The sequence below is a fragment of the Anser brachyrhynchus genome, assembly GCF_964034855.1.
Source record: "Anser brachyrhynchus genome assembly, chromosome: Z".
In the NCBI taxonomy this organism is placed as follows: Eukaryota; Metazoa; Chordata; class Aves; order Anseriformes; family Anatidae; genus Anser; species Anser brachyrhynchus.
Genome location: NC_137697.1, coordinates 45,563,355 through 45,583,803, shown reverse-complemented (window position 1 = coordinate 45,583,803; position 20,449 = coordinate 45,563,355). Strand labels below are relative to the sequence as shown.

General features: G+C 37.7%; 1 protein-coding gene across 5 annotated transcripts; it reads left to right on the top strand.

Annotated features, from left to right (window-relative positions):
- The first annotated feature begins 521 nt into the window (after positions 1–521).
- On the top strand, positions 522–15,445 carry LOC308186176 (attractin-like). Of its 5 annotated transcripts, XM_080575196.1 has the most exons (6): positions 522–874; positions 3,065–3,217; positions 6,356–6,486; positions 8,204–8,399; positions 9,118–9,255; positions 10,119–15,445. In XM_080575196.1, the coding sequence occupies exons 4-6, from the start codon at positions 8,294–8,296 to the stop codon at positions 10,169–10,171; spliced, it is 297 nt and encodes a 98-aa protein (XP_080431322.1). In that variant the 5' UTR covers positions 522–874; positions 3,065–3,217; positions 6,356–6,486; positions 8,204–8,293; the 3' UTR covers positions 10,172–15,445. The 5 variants fall into 5 exon arrangements, 4 of the variants coding, with proteins under 4 accessions (XP_080431322.1, XP_080431321.1, XP_080431324.1 ...); XM_080575195.1 differs by lacking the exon at positions 6,356–6,486; XR_013943948.1 differs by lacking the exons at positions 522–874; positions 6,356–6,486 and adding an exon at positions 918–1,311.
- The last annotated feature ends 5,004 nt before the right edge of the window (positions 15,446–20,449 follow it).

Below are 20,449 nucleotides of genomic sequence, written 5' to 3'. Positions count from 1 at the left end.
CAAATCCAGAGAATAAGGTTATTTCCTACCATATGTGGTAGAAAACCATTCTCAGTGATTACCTAGAAGGAGAAAGATGTAACCATAGAGTGTGCTTGAAAATGGTAGTTCAGACATAGAAAATTTACCTAAGAATTTTACTGGATTAAACATGAATGCCCGAGTGAGCACCAAATTGTTTTTCACATCTTTTTCCAGCTCTGAACTCTTCAATTCTCTTCCTTTCCTTTTTCAGTTCTAACCAGAATTTAGATAAAAAACTATAAGGGTATTTTCCTAGGTTTGCTAATCTTCTTTGACACCTATCAAACGCAGGTGATCAACAATAATGTTATTTATAGTCGCAATGTGGTTTTCTGATGAGTCTGGTTTTAAACCACCCTCAGCTGTTGCTGTTGAGCAAAAGGGTGGCAAATACCTTTATGTACTTCTGTGTTTCCTACTTAAAAAGGCTCTGGCCCAAACACTCAAAACAGTTCCTGATGTTTTCCTTGACACTACTGTGTCTTATCTAAAACAGACAGCTGTGATACAGTCACAAGCCCTTTCAGCTCTGTTCTGCCTTCACAGAAAGTGTCACCTGAAAACAGAGACAGGAAAGATGTCACTAACATTTCATCTGAAATACCTGTCAATTGGCATGTTTTATGTTCCCTGCACCAGCTTGTTCCTAGCTAGAAGGGAGCAGCTGCTTTCAAGGAAATAAATTACCAGCAAAACAGTTTGCCCCAAGAAAGCACAGGCCTGCTTACCAAGCAAGGTCAGGCTGAGGCCACAATGCTGGATGTTGAAAAGCTTTATTGGTGTACCCTGAGCCTCACAGAAGCCTCAGCTGCTACAACCACTTTGTTCTTCCGCTGAAGTGAAGGAAATGGTGAGGAGGTCTTGCTCAATAAGGCAATATGACGTCCATCTGTGCTGAGTGGCCTGCAGATGCCCCATTCAGATCTGCTCTCCAATGGGTGCAAATAATTTTTTTGTTATGAATTCTTCCAAAGACTGCTATTTTAGCCTTTTCCAGATTTCAAAGTTTCTATTATGGTTTGATAGATTTTTAAATAATACAATATTTTTAAGGGACAATATTTCTTTTGAAACAAGTAGTATTTTTTCCTAAAGACTTACAGCATACATTTTGCTTTGTGAAAACTTTGTGAGAATTAATTCAACAAAATGAGAAGCAGGTAAAAAATTATGTTTCTCAACTTAAGCAGAGTCTATTCTGGCATCTTAGAAAGGCTCTTGTTGCCTTGGCTGACTGATGGCTCAGTCCTGACAGCTGTATTCTAAATGACTACAGCTTCCCAGCTGGTAAGAAGTGTATTTTTTTCATATTTATTGGATTGGATTTATTAGACAAAATTAAATTTGTTAATAATATTAAGAAATCCAGTACATTACTTAACCTTATTGTAAATAAAATGTTGTGTTTCCAAATGTGTTGCCACACACAGGTAAGGTTATTGGTAGTATATTTTGACAATAGCTTTAATTCCCCTAGGATTATATGTTGCATCATTACTTTTTTCAGCTTCTACTTTTTCTTTCCCCTCTACATTAAGACACCATCACAGCCCCACATCTTTGTGAACTTTAGCCTGTTAATACTGTGAAATGTTTTTGAAATTCACCATGTTGTCAGGTTCTGAGCGTTCAAATGGTTTTGGCAGCACTGTTCTAGAACAGATTTCCTTGGTAGATCGATCCTGTGAGAACCATTCTCATCTTGTACTCGATCACTTGTATTTGACTTGTGCCTAGAGACTTGTCCTTTCTGCAGAAAGTAGCAAAGTAGATGTCACTTGAATTTTTCTGCTGCAGACAACAAAAACAGTATAAACTGTTCTGCATCAAAAAATAGTATTTTCACACTAATCAATTACATGGATGATGTTTTACAGCCAAACTACATTGTTACATTAATAACTCTAACTAGTTGGATAGCTCTTTAAGCTATGATGGAGGATGCTATATGTATATTTGTCATGAATCTGTATACTTTATATATTTCCAATTTTAAACAGAAGCTGCAGGTGACACTATTTGAAAATAGTTTGGGAAGCTGTACTTGTGTAATATTTTTTTTTTCTGTTTTCTGTCAAAGAAAACTTAAGTACACAAACATTTTGCTGCTGGCAGTGCTTCCATGTTATGTGCAGTGATTGCTGCAAAACATTTCTAACACATACTTTTATGCAGCAGAATTTCTCATAATGGAGAGCCTGCATTAAAGCCTGCATTGTAAAACCAGTTTAACTATATAAATGTAGAGGTATCCATACCAGACTTTTCTTTCTCAGTTGTGGCATTGTTTCCCTTTTCTGTTATACAGGTCTGGTGTTTTACCTCACATTACAATAGCAAAGCTAGCAAGTACGTTTTCAGTGGGTTTCTACTGAACAGGAGTTGAGCAGCAGTTCTACTTGCACAGTCTACTCTTTGTCTCCTCTTCCTGTTCCTTGCAGTCATACTGATCGATCTAAAACAATGTATATATGATGACTAATATCTTACTGCCCTGTATTTGTCGTATTACCAGACTGTGGATGTACAGCAGCTTGATTTCATTTCTATAGGCAAAGGTCGTCTTTTCCAATCATTGCATAAAATACTTAGGTCTGGGGCAGCTTGGCATGTGCACAAGCTCCTCCACTCTTGGCCTCCAGGGACTTTCTAAAAATATTCATCAAAACATGCTCTTGTGGGTAGCTCCTTCTGCATCTGACTGCATAGACTAAGTGTCTGCAGAAAAAGCCTTAACTGTTCTGTACTGACTGCTACGCATAAGCTTTTCTTCTGTCGAGTTAGGTGTATTTATTGGACCTCTGCTTGTTTCTAAGAGCTGCTAAGTCTCTGGCTCATTCAGTCTTATGTTTTGTCACATATGACAGCTGTTGTACCCAAACCTGCCAGAACATCTGGTACTCTCAAAATGGTTGTTCTGAGCTCTGCCTTCACCACTAGATAAGCCACTAAATTAACCAGGCAGTTTTTGATAACAGATGTTTATGTTTCCTTTTGCTGACATAATGACAAATTATGTTCCTCTAAATTCCATATTCAGATGATGGATGTGCATCTTGAACAAATCTTTTATTTGTTAAATTCCATGTGATTCAGAAGATGCAATTAACTTTTCTGGGAGTTCAGTCATGGCTGTTGCCTCCAGACAAGCAAAGATGATTTCAAATGGCTACAAACTGGCCCTTATATGCAGGTAACCAGACTTTCATTCTGCACTTTTCTTTTGTCCTCCTTACTGTAGTATATTACTTGATGTCACATTTCCTTAGTAATTGGATCTACTGAAATTGTGCACGTCATATCTGTGTTATTTCAGAGAAAGACCCTGGGTTCCTTCACAGATTAACTCCATAGTTTTGGAAACTGCTCCTGCAGCAATACAATGATATAGAGGTGTGCATATGCAAAATCAGTCTTACCTATTTTCTGTATTTTTGTCCTCAGTTATTCAATAGTGTCACCTTGCTACCACTCATTGCAAGATGCCTGCTTTCATGGTCTGATATGACTCTGTAACAGATGTAGGGATTTTGCACTTGTTTTGATTTGTCTCAGGAACAGTCCTTCTGATCTCTGCTATTGTGAAATTATTAATGATATAGTTACAGATATTTCAAGAGTAACTGGGTATATCCACAGAAGGGCTCATAAAACACAAAATATCCAAAATCTCCCCTCTCTCAGGAGACATCATGGATTTGTCGGTGTGTTTGAGATTTATGTAGGACAACTAGTAATCACTAACAAAACTGAAAGCTTCTTTAGTGGGTTTATGATTGCCTCATGATGTTAATATTCCAAGATAAGCTCTTAGACCTGGAAGGAAAATTAAAAAGTATTATTTGCAGTAACCTGTGAAATACAGTTTTTCCTACACTAGATGGGAACTTCTGTAGAGGGGAAAAAAAAAAAAAAAGTATCAATTACAGCGTCTTCTACAACTCCATATAAATCTTCTCACTAGAATTTTATAGCAAAATAACCTGATGTCATTGCAACTTACACAATACTAAATTCAAATTTTTTATCTAAAAAGGAAAAAAAAAGTAATTTTAAAAACTGATTAAAACTTATATGATTTCCAAGAAAAATATCCAAAAAAAAAAATTAAAATTCAATCTGGCAGTATACAAAGCAGCTTTTAAATGTTTCTTAACTTTTAATGAACAACTTTACTTTGCACTTTTATTTCAGTGCACAATAAAAGTCTGTCACTGCTTAACAAACTAGTCAGTTACTCTTACCTATCTGTGACACGTCTACAGACATCAATGCAAATGTAAATATAGTGTGCATGCAGAGGGGTGAAGACTAGTGGTTTTTGTTTTAACCTCTGATACTTTAATACTGCGTCTAATTAAAGCTTCTCAAAGTACAGAGAAACCTCAGTCAGATCTACTCAAGTGCTTGCACTGAGATAATATTAATTTTCTAATCAGAAATTGACTGATTTCTTGAATGCCAAGCTTTCTGTGGGATCTGGTGAGGACAAGTACCCCTCAAGCTGGGAAAGCTTCTCTAATCCATTAACTTCTGTGCCCATCAGCCACTCCCTGCAGCTGCCCAGCACAGGCAATGTGCAATTTTGCCAGCATAGCTGAGTTAAGGCACTTGTAGCCTGGAGACAGATAGTGTGGAGCCTCCAAGCCTCCTGCTGCACAGCTGAGGAATATGCAGCTCTGCCCAGTCTCTGATGCTGGGCCAAGGAACAGCTTGTAACCATGGATGTCAGAGAGGACAGTCAGATTTACTCTTGCCAGCAATTGGGAGCAAGTGTGGAACTCACTTCACCTGTAGCTTCACCGCATTTTCATGCTTTGTAACCCCTTCACAATCAGAAATGCATTTTCTGCATATATGTCTATTTCTGCATGTAAGGATACATGCGAGTGTTTGTATATGTATGCATATTTATGCCTATGCATATATTTGTAAGTTTGGGTAAAAACGTTTTCAATATTTGATGTAGGTATGCAACAGATATTCCTGATTAATTCTAGCTTTTGGAATTCAGATCCACTTGATAAGAGGTGAACTTATCTAATGAGCAACCACGGTTCTGTGTTTGAAAATTAGTAAATGGGTGCTGCTGGCATTTACTACAGCATGACTCAAGCAGAGATGCAGAAGTTAGTATTCCAGCCTAAATGATTTTAGATTTTTTTTGCCTATTTGCACAAAAACTCATGCAATTCAACCTGATTCCACTTAATAAAAAACAACTATATCCACATTCAGTCATATGCTGCAAATCAATAGTTGCCAAAATAGAGAGGAAAATTTTCTCACTTAACTATGGAAGACCAGCAATGTAATGCTAGATCTACAAGACATTTTAAAAAGGTAGGGGGAGATAGAATCTTTGTCAGCATGTAATAAAATTGTCAAGAACCCTACTGACTGCACAAAGGAGGAAAAATCCAGAGGTTGCTGCAATTTGTATGCTAAGCCTACAAAATTAATGCAGTTTACTTTTCATGTTCTATTGCCCATGAAAACATGGTAGTTTGTTTTTTTGGTGTTCTTTTTTTTTGTGTGTGTGGGTGTGTTTGTTTGTCTGTTTCCTTTTTATATTCATAACTTTCCATTAATTTAAACCTCAAAACTCAAGTGCCTAACATCAGGGAATGTTCTGTCAGCCGCCTTAGACCTTAATTTAGCAAGGTACATCCTTGTCTTAATCCAACAACTCTACTAATTCTGGTACATAATGACAGGAATTCTAAAAAAAAAATATGACTTTTCAACCTGCAGCCCAGGCAAGGTCTGTGTTCTGACAAGATGTTCAGGAACAAGGAATAGTGTTGCTTTTTCCTTCCTCTCTGGTGCAGAAACAGAGTGTCATAACTCTGCGATGTCACGTGAAAGGAAGATTCCCTACCTGGCCCTTCATAACCAGCTACAAAATCTGACCCTTTAGAAAAAGGGTTTGCCGTTGCAAGAATGACACAACACTGAATCTCTGTATTGTTAATTTCTTACACTTTCAAAAATATTTTACAGAATTTCTTGCCTTAAAAGTGCATATGGTCCATATGTATAAACCTTCAGCTCCAAAATTAAGTGTTGTAAGACTCCAAAGACTCAAGCTCTACTTTGTCTAATTGTGTTACACATGGCATGGTGAGGTGATCAGCATCATTATTAGCAATTTTAAGGCCAAAATGCTCGACATGGAGGGGAGGGGAGAGGAGAGGGAAAGGGAAAGGTGGAGGGGAAGGCAAAGTCCTCTTACTGTCCTGACTTTTGTCTTAATTATCTGAGAATGATAGAAATCATCCATAACATAGGATGGTAATATGATTCTTTCTGGATCTGCAATATCTGTTAGGTCAGCCTCATAAACTGCAGCTCAGGCCTTTGTCTTGCTGTCTGACATGTTATTAGCTTTCGGAAGAAATATGAGATGGCTCCTCAGGCAAGGAAAGTGAAGATTAGTAATGAGACTTGCAGTTTTTAAAGGTATTGTCTTTCTGTCATTCATGTTTTCCTTCATCCATAAGACAAAGGCAATAGGAACTTCACAAAACTTGAATTCAATTTTCCCATTAAAAATAAAGAACAAAGACAGAACCTGTGCACTTTTCCATTATTTTTCCTGCAGTCTCTGTAGAATGGCTGGACATTTCCCAGAAGGAAACTCCTCTGACAGCAAAAATATTCAACCCTCCGTTTCCATACTGAAAAATGTTCCACATCAATAAAATAAATCAAGAGTTTCTACAATGATTTGTATACACATATACCAACGTCTTCTAGGACTCGGTTTAATAAACCAAAGCCTTTGGGTTAGTAATTCTGGGTCAATGAACTTGTAGTTCTTTTGCTCCCCTTGCACTAATAAAGCAACACTATTCTTCCAATATTCTCCAGATATTTAAATGTGCTAGTATGCCAAGGAATTTACAATCAGTGCAAGTAATATTGACATGACATTTTTAGATTACCACCTACACTTTTAAAGTATTTGTTTGACTCTGCTCACATGCAAACTAATGGTTTTTTCTGAATTAATATCTGAGTAATATCAAGTCTGCATTTTAAATGTATTTTTAGAGTTAAAATACATGCCACACTCTTGTTATTAATTTGGAATAAATTCCTGGATAAGTCCCATTTAAATCATGCAAGTCATAATTATTTTTATTAGGTTAAATTGTGCATGACACAACTACCATAATGTAAGCTGAGGAAGAAATATATCACAAATGTGAGCAAACTGTTCTAGAGGTAGAATAGTAATACCAAGAAAAATAGTAGTATCACATAATAATATATTATGCATGTGGTAAGAGTACCAAGGAATAACAAAATCTTTTCAAAAGCTTTTTTCTTTTTTTTTTTTTCCCTTGAATTTTTACTTTTGTAATTTGTATCTTGCAATATTGAAAATATTGAATTTGGTACTGGTTCTAATTGTGTGAGAAAGATTATGTCTAGGAAGCAGTAGTAACTCAAAGAGACCTAAACAGAGCTAAGAACACAGTAGCATTAGGTATTACACAGGTGGAAAGTCATTTCATGTGCATATACATTGCAATTGGTCGGCTTTGGGGACCTGTTCAAATGAAGGGCTCAGCAAAGAAAAATACTTTAAAAAATCAGTGTAACTAAGATTACAGCAAATTATAAAGAACCTTTGCTCTACTGTCTGTCTCAAAATGATTCATAACTCTAAACTGTTTGAGACAGATGGAGAGACTTCTCAAACCACAATTCCTCAGCAGTTTAATTTAATGAGAAATTTATTCTCAGTTAATTGTGTCACCTTTGTCTGTTATGTGGGGTACTTATTGGGAAAGTAAAACCTTAAACCTTTTCTTCTTTCACTGAAATTTGATTTTGGGGGTGGAAGGCGTGAGGGGAGTGGCGGGGGGAGACACGCAGAGATTTGTTAATGTTTTCTGTAAAACTGTAGAAAAGGCAATATGTTGCTATGGAATATGTTCTAACACCAATAATAGCAATGAATTGCACGGTGGAGCAAAGAAAGGCAAAACAGGAAAGAGATGAGAATTGTGAAGCCAATAACAAACTTTGAACTTATAGTATTTCACCGCTTGGTGTCACTGTAGCATTTGGTGTCTGTAATTACTTGCCCGTTTCTAGCTGCTTTTTTTCTTTTTCCGTTATTGCTGGTTGTTTGTTTGTTTGTTTTTGTTTTGTTTTTATACTGTAGTCATTGCTGCTGTCCTTTAAAAAGAACGGAAGGCATTAATGAGACTGGTTATACTGGCTAAGTATAGGCTCCTATCGAGGGCCCGTCAAGATGCCAACGCCGTCTGCCACAAGGAAACACAGCTTGGAGCCTGTCCTTAATGTCAGCATGTGTCTTGCGGAGAACAAGTACAATTGGTCCTTTATTCAGTGTCCAGGTAAGTGAGTAAGTTTTAACTGGTCAAACGTTTCAGTGGTGGCAAAAGTTAAATGCAAGGTGAGCGACTTCGTAAGATGTTAGTGATGTTTGTGTTCCCACATGGGGCAGAAAAAGAGCTTGGAAGACATGAGAAATAACATGTTTTGAGATGCAAGGAGTTGTAAGGTAAAGTAAGCTCTAGAGATTTGCTTTGTGAAGATTTAGCTGTGTTTTTTTCCCTAATCCATGCATTATTCTAGTGAGATTTTTTCTTTCTTCAAACCTTAATTGAGATTTTTAACTTTTATTTACTTACTTGCTTTTGGGGTTCTTAAAAAGAAAAGACTGTTCTTTCCCTGAAAGCTGAATAGCTCCTAGTAATGCTTAGGGAGATGCTGAAATAAAATATTTGACACTAAATATATAGAATTAAAATTACTCAACTGCTGCTAAAACCTCTCCTTCCTGTTTCTCCTTGTATATCTATCCCACCTGCTGTTTCTAGACCAGTCTGTCCAATATTCACGTAGTTGTTTGGAGTTCAGTTTACTGTGTGTTGCTTTAAATTTCAGGTTTCTGTACACGCTTCTCTTTGATTTCACGTATCTGTAGCAAGACTGCAAGAGCCTCTTTGGAAGTTGTGTGAAGTGGTTTCAGTCAGCCTCTCTGGAGCACAGAGGTGCTATGTGACATGCTGTATCTAAGCACAAATACTCATCCTTCTCTTTTTTCTTCAGCCTGCCAGTGCAATGGGCACAGTAAGTGTGTAAATGAAAGCATCTGTGAGAAGTGTGAAAATCTGACAACTGGCAAGCACTGTGAAACTTGCTTCTCTGGCTACTACAGCGATCCTACTAACGGAGGAACATGTCAGCGTAAGTGATGCCTTAAGTCTTCCCGTCCTGGAGTCTTTGATGTTTGATTTTTTGAGACTGGCTAATAGCCCTCAGATCTAATAATGAATTTTGTTGAGCATTCAATCAACAATATAAAGCCTTGGGCACCACACTGATTTGCAATAATCAGCAATGGACAGAGCTTGCACAACTTGATGTGTGGAAATCCCTCAAATCTGTTGATGTAGTTATTGACTAACTTGATCAAGTTCACTGTACTTTTCCCTTTACAGCTATACCCTTCTTAAAAAAGGAATCTTCAGACAATGACAATTTTGTGCATGTCTTTCTCTTGGTAACATGGACCGTATTTCACACAAACACATTTACTTGAAAACTATTCAGGCTGTAAATTCATTTCAGTGACTGTTTATGTAACATGCATGGTGTGTCTGATAAGGCTCCTGTGTTTCCTAGTGATCCTAGGCATTTGTCCTAAACTTTCTATGAACTGAAGAAAGAAATAAAAGAAAAAATGTCACTCTGAACTGAGAATATCATAAAACTGATGCTAGCAGAAGAGGACATGTTGTACCAGTGATGGAGCAAATGTGTCCCTCGGAGCCCATAGTTAGTGAGCTACAACCTTTCTTTTTGAAAGGGTACAAATGCATGGACATTTTTGAATGATTTTAATCATCAGATTTGTCTCTGCTGCTTTCCTTATTATCTTTCCATGCCTTTTCTCTCTAATTGGCCTTATCAGTTTGCTGTACATGCATATTTTTGTTCTTCATCGTCATTGGTTTCAAAGTAAAATGTAAAAATGAACATTCTAGTTGAAATATAAAATTAATATCGTGTCAGTCCAATATGCTAACACATGATTTCTTTGTTTTCAGTTTTGGCTTCAAACCTTTGCAATATTCTGGCAGATTGGCAAGTATATTTCTAACATCAGCCAGTGCAAGGGATGCTGAAGAGTGAAGGGCAGGCCATCGGCTTAAAACCCAATACGATGACAGGAGTTTAATTTAATCTATTTACAAAATGAGAGGAATGAGTCAAAAGAGTATTGGCTAAGATACTGTATCCATGAAACCGGTAAACTGGATCACAAACAGAAGCAATTTCTGCTGATAATTAACATAATTAATACACGAGTGAAAGGTAACATGGCTTACAAGTGTATTAATTATATGCAAGTGTTTACTTATTTTGACTATTTGGAGAGAATAGATAAAATAATAAAAGAAGCAAGCTATCTTCAACAGACTACCTTCTTCCTCAGTCTCTTCTAAAATCCCTCCCTTTAAGGGAGAAAAGTAAAAAGCCAACAAGTCAGTCTTCCTTCTCTGCATTAACTTTGCACACACCTTTCAGCCACGTTACCTCACACTGCTGTGGGGTGGCAAAGACACTCTGGAGAATAAAATTCCTAGTTGTGTCCAGCACACACATCCAGCCTCACACAGCATGTTATCTCCCATAAGTACGTCCACAGATGATGGTACTGGAAATGTTCTGGCCTGAGTCTTCAACTGAGATGCCAGTGTGATTGTCATTTCCTTACAAGTCAGACTGTCATCACTAAACACAGCCCACGTTGGTTATTGTGCTTTACACTTCTATAGTCCACCAATTTGTTAGGAATTCTAACCTGCCTTTTACAAAGCTTTTTTAAGTGGAAAGGTTCAAGAGCTGTTGCTAACTCATGCTAGTTGTTTCTGTTTACTTCTGCTCCTTTCAACAGAATAGCTCGCAATGCTTTTTGTGTTCTGTGATTCCTTGCTGATTTACATTAATATTTAATGAATTTTATGTCACCTTAAAGCAAGAAAAAGAAAAGTAAACAGCGTGTAAATCATATTACTAAAACAAACGTCATAAAGTGTGAGTTATGATAAGCACCTGAAGTCCTTTCCTTTCATGAAAGACAAGGTGGAAGCTTTTGGAAGGGGGGATCTGAACACCGAAGAGGACAGTTACTAGGGAAGTGTAGAATGAAAGAAAACAATGGATTAAATTGGGGTATGGCTAATAATGTGATTGTATAAGATGGCACATCTGCTTTTAAGAGTTTTCTAGCTTTCTATCATGAACAAATTTTATTCAAAAAAAAAAATGTTGAAAATATAAGCTCACTTTGCCTGTTCAAGAAATACCTATAGTGCTGATACAGACTTCATGCTGAGTCAAGTGTTCTCGTAATTTTCCATAAGCAAAATTAAAACAAAACTATGGTTTTAATTGTTCTTCTGCCAAATAGACAGTAATTTAATTGTTCTTGCACAATGACTGAAGTTAACCTACCATCCTAGGAGATCTAGTGCAATGCACAGGGTGGATAATAAAGACAGAGTAACCACAAATTATTGTGGTTAAATTGCATGAAAACTATAGGAACTGTCATTCCTTGCTGCTAAGATATTCAGTGGCAGCTTACTTTTTTCTAATTATATTTTTGATAAGTTTTAGTGAAAATTTTCTGTCTCAACAGCAAAATAATGAAAAATGCTTTAACAAGTAAATTAAAGTCTAAGAACAGATGTGTCCTGTTTAAAAATGATAACGGTCATCAGCTGGTGACCAGATCTGCAATTTGTAGGAGTAATACAACTTCTATACAAGGTTTAAACAACAGAAAAATAATCCTTAGCCTTTTCTTGAAGTATTTTTTATTTGACTCATGAAATGATTTATAGAAAAGATTCTTGATCCCTGTTGATTTGTATGGGTACCTTTTCAATGACTATGAAATCTCTTTTTTCATCTTGAATATTTTATGGCATCCTACCACATGCCCTGTACAATCCCATTCCATGCTGCACTTTCTCCATGCCCATTATTTCATAATTAATATAGATCCCTTATGTCATGACCTTGTCCTTTATTTTAGCAAAAAGCTGGAAAGTGAATGATGCCAAAGACAGCCCAGCTCTCAAACCAAGAAGAACACAGATTTTACAGGCTAATGGATTCCTTCAACTAAGATAAGTGAAAGCAGAGCACATTATTCTCTAAGGTAGTTGATTTAGAACAGTTTAACTTTGATTGATGAAGGTGTACTGATACTCCATTCTCTTCAGCAGGCCTGCAGCATTTGTCATCTAATCATTTTAAGTGTCATGGCTCATAATTTAGCCTCTTTTCTGGCACAAGAAATCAGTGTTCTAGGGGTTCCAGTTTTATTCTGAGTTGCGTACTGTCTACACTCAAACATAATTGTGCATGAAGAGAGTCATGGTTGCCTGTTGGTTGTAAAAACTGCAATCTGAGAAGACAAAGTAAGGACAAGCTTTATGTGAGGGCTGGTAAGCTCTCTCTCAGCACTCAAGTGCAAGGAGAGGGAAATAAAGGGCAGAACATGGTCTATTGGCAGGTTGTGAGTGCAGGATGGAGGTGCTTCTTTTACCTGTAATAATTCAGCCTGTTTAACAGCTTCAAAAATTTCTGGGCTGGAATGCTACTTCCACACAAATTTCTCATCCTGTATTTGGTTTAGGCTGTCACATAATGGACTAATTCAGAGGGCCTATCTAATGTGACTGACATCTTTTTACAAACAATGTACATGTTCTATAAACAATGGCAGGATGACTTTATGTTTTCTGCTCTTACACTACGGTCTCAGAAACACTTGAAATAAAGGGATAACCTGTTGTTGAGTCTTATCACAATGCAGCTTGTTTGATTCTCCCCAGAATGGGCCTGCAGCTTTCAAATGAAGAGCCTATCATGCATTTGGAAACTTTGTCTGTTTTCAAAGATGAGATCTGAGATCCAAGCTACAGTCACAGGACATAACAGTACTCTCCTCCAAAATAGGTTTTGCAGATTTCAGAACTCACAGAATATGTGGCTAAGTGCTGTTGTTTCAGTGAATTCCTCTGAAAGCATTTTGTGACATTTCTTTGTACCAGACTAGAGCAGAGGCAAATACAAATGGTATGGTAATATGTAATATTTACTTCTTCAAGCAGACAGGTCACAGAAAGAAGAGAGAAGTAATTCCTCCCTGCTGTTCTTCTCTTCTGTAGTTATTTCTATTTCCTTTTTTAAGATGGCGAGTTTCTTGTAGCTGCTTTTCAAAGGGAGAAGCATGTGATGTATGAATCAATTGGAAGTAGGCTATGGGTGTTACAAAAATATATCTTTGCTTTCACTTGTTACCATGTCACACAAATATACCTCCCACTCATTTGGAGGCAGAGAACCAAACATAATTATCTGGCTCCATCAAGTGCTAGAACCTTTTCTTCTGAAAACATCAGCATCAAAGGAAACGTGTTTGCTACAAACAATCCTTGAGTTCATACGCTCTAGGATTTTTATCACACATTCCTGGATCCTTCCTAGAAATGCCAGCTGCCGTACAAAGCACCTTAGCTGGAAAGAGAGAAACTTTTGCTTCTTTTTTATTATGTTGACCAGATGTTGTTGATTTAACAGACATCTGACTAGCCTTTATTATCCATTCAGTTGGTTGTTTGATATCTGAATGGGGAAAGCAAAATATGATTTTAAAAATGAATTTTATCAGGTCTACCTATATGCATGTTTTCCTCTGCCACAGTCCTGCACGGAGTAGCCTTCTCAAAACCAGAAGGTCCCTGAAGTAAAGGAAAGATAAGAGCCTGAACAAACTGACTTTCCCCTTTGTAGGAGCTGATATGCATAAGCATCGGTAGCAATAGGGAAGAAAAATTACTTCTATATCTTACTCTTCTAATTAAATTCCTCAGCAATTTGGAAAGCTGCTGCCAGGGTCATCACTCTTGGCATCTCTCTGCTGCACTGATCCAGCCACCAGCAGAGAGACCTCATGCAGCCTGCTGCATGGAGGAGACTGTGGAAAAGACTGCAGTCATGGTCTCCACTGATTTCCTCTGCTCCACCAACAAAACCCTGCAAGTATAGTCACTCTGGTAGCCATATGAGAGGAAGCTGAGCCTGTATTATAGCAAATGGCACCTACTCCTCAGCACTGATTTTTTTTCCAAGCCCAAATAGCTGCCGTCTGCTGCTTCATCCAAAGGAACAAATCCTACTCTACTGATCCAGGTGGTACCAAGCTAAGAGGAAAGCAAAAATAGTGCTGACACCTCCAGAGACTACAGCTCTGATATTTGGAAAGGCTGTGACAGGCTTGAGCGTCACTACCTCAATTTCTCCCACTGCAAGGGGTGCTGAATGCCATAGACCCAGGTACAGCGAGGGATGGGAGTGGGACAGAGGCGCCCACCCCTCTGCACCAAGGAGGGTGCACCACCATGAGATCCTGCCTGCAAAAAATAGCCTGGTGCTTTCTGGGGCAGGCTGAAAGACAAGGATCCAGACCCCCAGGTCCCAGGAACAACCCCAGACACCATCCTTGTCATTGCAGCTCCAGGCCTTCTCAAAAGAGGACCAAGGATTTAGCAGCTCTCCAATGGTAGTTGTTGGCTACTGGAGACACTGCACCTGGCAAAGCATGTGCAAGTTTCTTTCTCACTTTCATTTTTTTATATTTTATTTTATTTTATTTTTTTATTCATTCAGCTGATTAAATCAATCTCTGTGTTAGGAAGATATATTCCAGCCCACAAAACATTGCCTTTCACAGGATAACCCTCAATTCTCATTTACGCTGTAAAAATACTTATGTGTTTTAAATTAAATAAGAAATCCAGTCTCCCTGTCTTTGTCTGTTTTTATGTGTTTGGGATGTTCTTCTTTGATTCTTAAACTTGTATATTACTTAAGACCGTAATGATATCTTTTGTGATGTAATCTCTGGGAATGAAAATGCCAACAGGGAGATGCATCATTATTTTAACAACATCAGACAAAAGAAATAGATTAGGATCATAAATCATGTAGGGGATTCCTGAATCCACAGGCTGGGAACACAGTCTATGGGAGTAATGTGTGCTGTGTGTGCAGCTGTGACCTCTGAAAGCAATGTCTGAGCCCTGCAGTTATGGTGGTGGGGAGGTTTCTCTCTAGGGAAAGACAGACCGGTTAAGCTCTTTCATGGTTTCTAACCCTCAGTTGTAAACAGCTCAGCTGTAGCACTGGAAATGATGGACTGAGTCTGTGGACCTCCTTCTTTGCTAACCCCTTTTCAAAGACAGATTTTTAGGAGTCACCAAAAATTATGCCTCACTGAAAATAATGTACAGATTTGGGGCTTTTCCTTAAGGCAGGTGGTGCCCATTTGTTTACCTGCTGTGCTGTGTGACAAGTGTGTATTTGTTCACATGCACATAACAGTCCATCTCCTGCAGCAGACAGGAGGCTTATGTTTCTGTCTCTCTAAATAAAGATTTTCTGTAGGACTGCTGGCAGGTCATCCCACAGATCTCCAAGTGCTTCTGAGGTGAGAAATATGGCTTCGTATCCAAAAGATAACATCTTTATCTGCAGAATATGCTCAGAAAGCTTTCTAGCTTTGCTTCACTCTCCTAGTAAACCTTTATAATGCCATTCATTCCAGGACCACTTAGGTGGTAACATTTTTACAGCATGACTGCTAGTGCTGTGAATGAAATGTAAATGCTCTGACACCTCGTTGTATTCCATTTTTTCACACTAATATGTTGATGGATTTGGCAAAAGGTGCTTCTCTGTTTGTACACATGCATTTGCAGCTTGCTGCCTCGAGGGTCATCTCTGTTTTGATGAGGATTGTGAGTCCAGCTGTGGTGCATATACCATAAAGTAAGTCCTGTGGCTAGATGTGTGGAGAAAAGAGGGGTCAAAATGTTGAGGTCACTGGTGCACCCTTAACTCCTATCAAAAATTTGCACAGAATATTAGGCATACAATACATTTGGGTGCTGTGAAGAAGGTGCATATAGTTCTTGGAGAACCTCCAAACATGTCAGGATGCTTCTGGAACTGAGCAGCCAGCTCCCCTTTCTTCATTACTGAGACAATGAGAAAAGGGAGAGAGGTTTGGGATTTTTCTGGAGGATTAAGAGTTTTTTTGGGGGAGCGAGGTGGATTATTTTTGTTTCTTTTGTTGTTGTTGTTGTTGTTCTGTGTTGCAATTCCAGTCACCATTCTCGTAGATTGTCCCATTACTGTAAAATAATCTTTATGCTAACTATTACATTTTGTTAATTGTTTAAATTTGCAGATTGTGAGGGCTGTCTACTTCACATCTCCCTGTCAGTGGAGACAGCAGCTTAGGGAGTATTGTCAGTGTCCTTTTGTCCCGTGTCCTTTTGTGATAGGGAGTATTATCAGTGTCCTTTTTTTGTGTCCTTATTTTATTAGGACCAATCTACACAAACCATAGCAAAAACCTCCAAACTTTTCAAGTTCATTTATTCATTTTACCACTACTGAAATGCACTGGGGAAAAAAAAATGTTTGGCAACTTTCAATCTGTTTTCTGTTGGACCTATTTCATCTATCTGTGCTACATCTGTACTGTCACCATATGACTTAATCTTGGTAAGCATTGTTACAAAGCCTGTTTAATTGATTAATAATTGTCCATTTATTTGCAAGTGCAAACATTAAGCCCATAAAGTTTTAACATGTTAAAATAACCACAATATTTATTCCTCTGTAACTTCTAGATAAAAGATAATGTGAGCAGTCTCACTTTTACTTTCTGTTCACTAAAGTACGTTATTTTTATCAGCTGGCAAATAACCTTTAGTAACAGCTTTATTAAAACTAAACACTTGCTTGTGATAGTTAGTTTGAAATATAAATACTTTGAGTGCCAGAATATCTTTTGGTTTCACAATATTTCCAATTAAACTAGTTCCTGTACAGCTTTCCAGGCCACAGTCACAAAGGTCTGCGATGCAATGAATAATGACAGCAGAAGTACTAAAATGAAAATATTGCATTGAAATAGAAAATCTGTTGAATGCTAATTTACTGAGTTCTCAGTGAGATCGGGAATGAAGGTTTTTTTCTGTGCTCTTAATCTTTTCTGTGAAAAAAGGTGTCTCCACATATCTTTCTTTAAAAGCTTGTTTCAGCATAGACTCACTCAGTTCAAGAGTCATGCCCTCTATGTGCATGTTTGTATGCTCATCTCTTTCAGTTTATGCATACCATAAAGGATTTTATTTTCACCAGGATTTCAGAATTGCATATTGCAAATGCATTGGAACATTTTAAGACCAATGCTCATCCTCACTAACAGGCATCAAAAAATTCTTCTCTAACTGCATCTATTTATGTTACTAAAATTTGTTTGCTTTTAAAGTGTTTTGAATCTTTTTATCAATCAAGAAATACTTAACTGAGCAAATTCTGTTGAAAAAGAAAGCATTGCTGTACAAAGCTCATCCGAATTTGGTTTTACTGCTGTTTCTCAACCATGGTGTAACACTCTGGTATACTGTTCTCCTTTGAAGCTATATGCTACCCAAGTCTTTTGTATTGTATCAGCTGCGTTTACAAGTTCAGTGCTGACACTTCTCTTGATTCTACTGTGAGCCCCGCTGTGTTTTGCTAACATCACAGCTTCTGGGATTGTTAGTGCTTGATTTAAAAAAAAAAAAAAAAATAATGAAACCTTTAAGCTCTCAGGGGTAATTTCAGGGGTGAAAAAGGAAAAAATAGGTAAGGGTATACCAGGTATGCACAAAACAACTCACAACTCATCCCTCAGGCCAATTTTCCAATTTCCTTTAAGCAATATTTTAGGAGTTGATTTTTTAAACAGGAATTTGTGGTGTTGAATTAAGAGTTGGATGACTGGTACTTATTTGAATTACCTGAAAAGTTTTCAAGTTTCCTCATCTAAATTAAACCCAGATTTGAAACATCAGATCATCTTCCAGCCAGTGGAAGCACGACAAAATACATCAAGTTACTATAACCCCTCCTTTCTAAGGAGCAACAGAATCTCTGAATAATGCCTTTTCCAAATGAACTTCTTGATAGAGTGGAATATATTCTGTTCGTGAACAGTTTAGCCTTATCCCCACAAATCAAATTATTTCCAAAAGATCCTGAAGGAGTAAAGTCTCTTTTCTGTCATCAATTCAACTCCTGACGAAGTAGAAAAACCATGACAATCTCAGTCACTTTAATTAATGTATGTCTCAAATGACATTTTCTCTATCTGTATGATTTGCTTATTAGGGCAAGAAAACCAGCATGGGTTTCACGAACACATCAACTAATTAGGCAACATTTTCTGAAATTTGCACACACTTTGCAGCCAGTAAAGGACAAACAATGGTCTGTGAGAAGGTATTACCATTCCTTAGGATGAGGAATCCTAAACAAATTCACTTATCACTGCAAGAAGTACAGAACGAGCCTTTGGAGCATGGGAGGAGTAGTTTCCCACGGTTTATTCAATTTGTTTAGTATACTGCTGCACATTTTTCTGTGAAAAAGTGTTCACTACAAATTTGGTAGGATGCTGACTTCCTACAGTAAACCTTCTGTAACCAGGGATATATCTTACTTTTAAGCCTTATCTGGAGCTACAGTGCTGAGGTTCTTGTCTCACAAGACTGAAGTAATGGAAATAACAGAGAGGAGCTATAATTTGTAGATAGTGGGATTGTGCTTTTTTCCACTTGTCTGAATTTTAAGAATACTAGTAGGTGATATTTTCAAGGTGAGATTATGTTTGATGAATTTTCTCAAAGTTTCTTTTTTTGTTAGTTCAATTGGTTTTAATACAGGGGAAAATTGAAGGTGTGCAGAAAAAAAAAAAAAAAAGAGAGCAAGAGTGAGATCAGCATTTAACCAAGCACTTCTCTTTTTAACTGACGTGCAGAAAGCAAACTCCACAATCAGTGAAATTGTAAAGTAGGTATGTTTATTCAGCGCTGGGCAGCACGAGGAGTAGTCCCACCAAAGTCGTGCGCACCCCAACGCGGCACTTGCCTTGGTTGTATGTGGTGAAGAGTTACATATGCATGAAGTTTCTCGAGACGCCTATACATATGCATGACCTATCTCCGCTTTGTATTAAAATTAGTTCAGGGAGTCATTCTCATAGATTCCTCCTGTCCACGCTTGCGCAGTGTTTTCTGGTAGTGGTTGCCAGGGGTCGTGGAGATGAAGATTAGTGGATCTTCCTCGTCACTGCTGGTTGACCTCTTGTCTCAGCGCAGACTCGTAAGCTTCTCAGCTTCTGCTTAAACTGCAGATTCGGTTTCAGTTGGTTCTTGAAATGTGTTTCCTGTTTTCTGTCAGGAACTGTTAATCGTGAGGAATCCCAGAATTTCCTGCCTCAGTTTCTTTGCAGAATAAGTAGCGGAAGATATAGTACATGTCCCTTACCTGTCTTATTTACTAAAATTCTTTTGGCTTCCTTTCACATGCCCATTAGCCTATCTTATCTACTGAAATCCTTTTGGCTTCCTTTCATGTGCTCATTAGCCTATTTTATCCACTAAAATTCTTTCAGCCTCCTCTCATAACCTCTAAAGTAAATTTGCCTAAAGTCCCTAATACACCTCAGGCTGGAAAAATTTCTTTTACATCTCAGCCTGCACTAAGACCAAGACAGGGAAAGAAGTCTCCATAGAGAAAAATCATATAGGAAACTCTCCGCCACAAACAGGATTGTGAGTAAACAGACTTTCCATTCTTTTGAGTCTGGTAAACTGTACTCTCCCTGGTTTATTATCTTGGATCTGCTTTTGTATGTTTTACGAAGTGCCTGAATGAACTACTCAGGTTGAGCCAATTTGAAAGTTTTATCTTTCTAGAGTATCACATAGGAGTTATGAAGAGATAACTTCTTCATGTGAACTACTGGAGGGTTAAACCCCCTTCTGCCACAGCTTGAGACTCCACTTCAGCCCAGGAACTGTATATAACTCTCACCTGAAATCCTACACACATGATTTAATGTCCTTGCAAACATTATGGAATAGGGTATTTTTGCAACATGGGATGTTATTAGCAAGTATTACAATCGTTAAACTTGATGGGATATGAGGGGAGAACAACACAGAAAGGTGCACAATATGGTTTATCTCATTTTCACTGGATTTGCTTGAATAATTCAGAAGCACTGCAATAGCAGTGGTATGAGGTTCCAGACTGAGTGATGACAACGTACAGTGAAAAAACTTTCACTATCCTTGATCTTTCTGAACTTTGTGCCTACCTCTCTTCCAAACCTAAACAACAAGTGGTCTTCAGAGCACTAACATTATTTCAGTTCTAGTTATGCATTAAAAATATATATATATATTCATTGTTTGAAGTATCTGTTTTTACTGCTACTATTATTGTTACTACTATGAGG

Coding starts and splice junctions, on each gene's coding strand:
- LOC308186176 (XM_080575198.1), top strand. CDS start 8,294: ATGCCAACGCCGTCTGCCACAAGGAAACACAGCTTGGAGCCTGTCCTT. Junction 8,400..9,117: donor GTCCTTTATTCAGTGTCCAG/GTAAGTGAGTAA, acceptor TTTTTTCTTCAG/CCTGCCAGTGCAATGGGCAC. Junction 9,256..10,118: donor TAACGGAGGAACATGTCAGC/GTAAGTGATGCC, acceptor CTTTGTTTTCAG/TTTTGGCTTCAAACCTTTGC.